Source organism: Condylura cristata, unplaced genomic scaffold (assembly GCF_000260355.1).
Source record: "Condylura cristata isolate star-nosed mole 26May11 unplaced genomic scaffold, ConCri1.0 scaffold00030, whole genome shotgun sequence".
NCBI lineage: Eukaryota > Metazoa > Chordata > Mammalia > Eulipotyphla > Talpidae > Condylura > Condylura cristata.
Window position 1 is genome coordinate 23,512,065 of NW_004567131.1, and position 1,691 is coordinate 23,513,755.

The 1,691-nt window shown below is 43.2% G+C and overlaps 1 protein-coding gene across 1 annotated transcript in view; it reads left to right on the forward strand.

Annotated features, from left to right (window-relative positions):
- Positions 1–66: 66 nt before the first annotated feature.
- Positions 67–1,691, forward strand: part of COMMD3 (COMM domain containing 3) — a 3,928-nt gene continuing 2,303 nt past the window's right edge. The window contains exons 1-2 of the mRNA XM_012731420.1: positions 67–221; positions 1,534–1,689. Of these exons, the coding sequence (XP_012586874.1) occupies positions 83–221; positions 1,534–1,689 (295 nt within the window). The 5' untranslated portion in view covers positions 67–82. The remainder of the gene's footprint in view (positions 222–1,533; positions 1,690–1,691) is intronic.

The window sequence follows — 1,691 nt, forward strand, 5'->3', positions numbered from 1 at the left end:
GCCGCGTGCGCGCGCGGCCGCATCAGCTGAGCGCGCGGCGCGCGTCACGTGGTCGCGTGTCGAAGGTCACGGCGCGCTCACAATGGAGCTCTCGGAGTATGTGCAGAAAGGCTTCCAGATGCTGGCGGATCCCAGCTCCTTCGACTCCGACGCCTTCACGCTTCTCCTCCGGGCGGCTTTCCAGAGCCTGCTGGACGCCCAGGCGGATGAAGCCGTGTTAGGTAAGCCGCTCGGCGCTGAGCTGGACCGACCTGGGTGGAGGGGCTCTGGAAAAGCGCGGCCAGACTGAGCGAGAGGGGAAAGCCCGGGGAAAAGGAAGTCTCCCGACTGAGCCCTTGCTCAGGACGGAGTCTGGGATGTAGCTCTGCCAGAATCCAGAGCGGACCCTGGGCATTGTTCTGCCCCCATTTGGCACCTGCACGTTGCCAGCTCGGTGTTCCTGGCAGATACCCCTTCCAGCTTCTTTGTTCTTTTGCAAAGCCCGTGTTCAAGTCCTGTCTGTGGCCTAAACTTCTAAGGTTTTCAATCTGGTCTGAAGCAAAGACTGTTTGACACTTGGACTTCATCAGGGGAGCTCTCTGCAATCCCAGCTTTCAGTACTAGGCTGGCTAGCGTTTTAAAGGATCTGTTTCCGAAGCATTGCTAGGTCAAATACTGTTGACATTTTGTAACTTAGAGAATACCTCGAGTTCCTGTGATCATTCCAAAACTCTAGGACAGTGTCTTGCAGAGCCTCCCAAGCCTACAACCTAAAGTGTGGTGCATAATGTTGACTCCGCACCAGTCACCAGGAAGCGAGTCCTCTTTAAGTGGTGAGGTTAGTGATTGCGGAGTGCGGTGTCAGCATGGATTGAAAGCATACTTTAAGATAGATCGCTTTAGATAATTTTCTTAAATGTAAATATCCCGACAATTCAAATTTTGTTGTTTGTAGTTTCATGAAGTAAACATCTGTATAAAAAGTATGAAAGTGGAAGTTCTTTAAACAAAAATAGTAACCACCACCTGGGTTAATCTCAGAAAAAGAATAGCTGTCAAAACCTTAAAATATTTTGAAAATTGTAGTTTATATAATGAACTCGTGTACGTCCCTCACTCCTTCTCGCTTTAATTTATTCATGTCCATGGAGCCAGTTGTCCTAAAACTAATTCCTCTTTAAGGAAAAAAGTTTATTCCTAAATTACACATTGCAGCCTATTTACCTTATTTTACTTTGAGTTTCCTAATCATCCAGTATGAGAATGACCACTGTAGGTTTTTTTTTTGAATTATTATTGCTTATAAAAATAATGAAAGTATAAAGCAAAATACATGAAGGTACTTGAGAACAGGTAACAGAATTATTGATTGTGCTTCTTGTTTTGCCTTTGACCTGGTTGCTCATTTCATTTACTTATAATTGCTCATATACATGAATTCTTTTTGTTACCTTGTTAAGAGGTTTTTATACACAAATTAAGTATCTTTTTAAAAGAAACATCACTATAAAGAATTTATTATCACAGATATCACTGGCAATTAATTTATTTTAGATCACCCAGAACTGAAACATATCGATCCCCTGGTTTTAAAACATTGTCATGCAGCAGCTGCAACTTACATACTGGAAGCAGGAAAGCAAAGAGCTGACAAATCAACTTTGAGGTACAGGAATTATTTAAATATTTATTTTCAAACCTTTATGATTCTA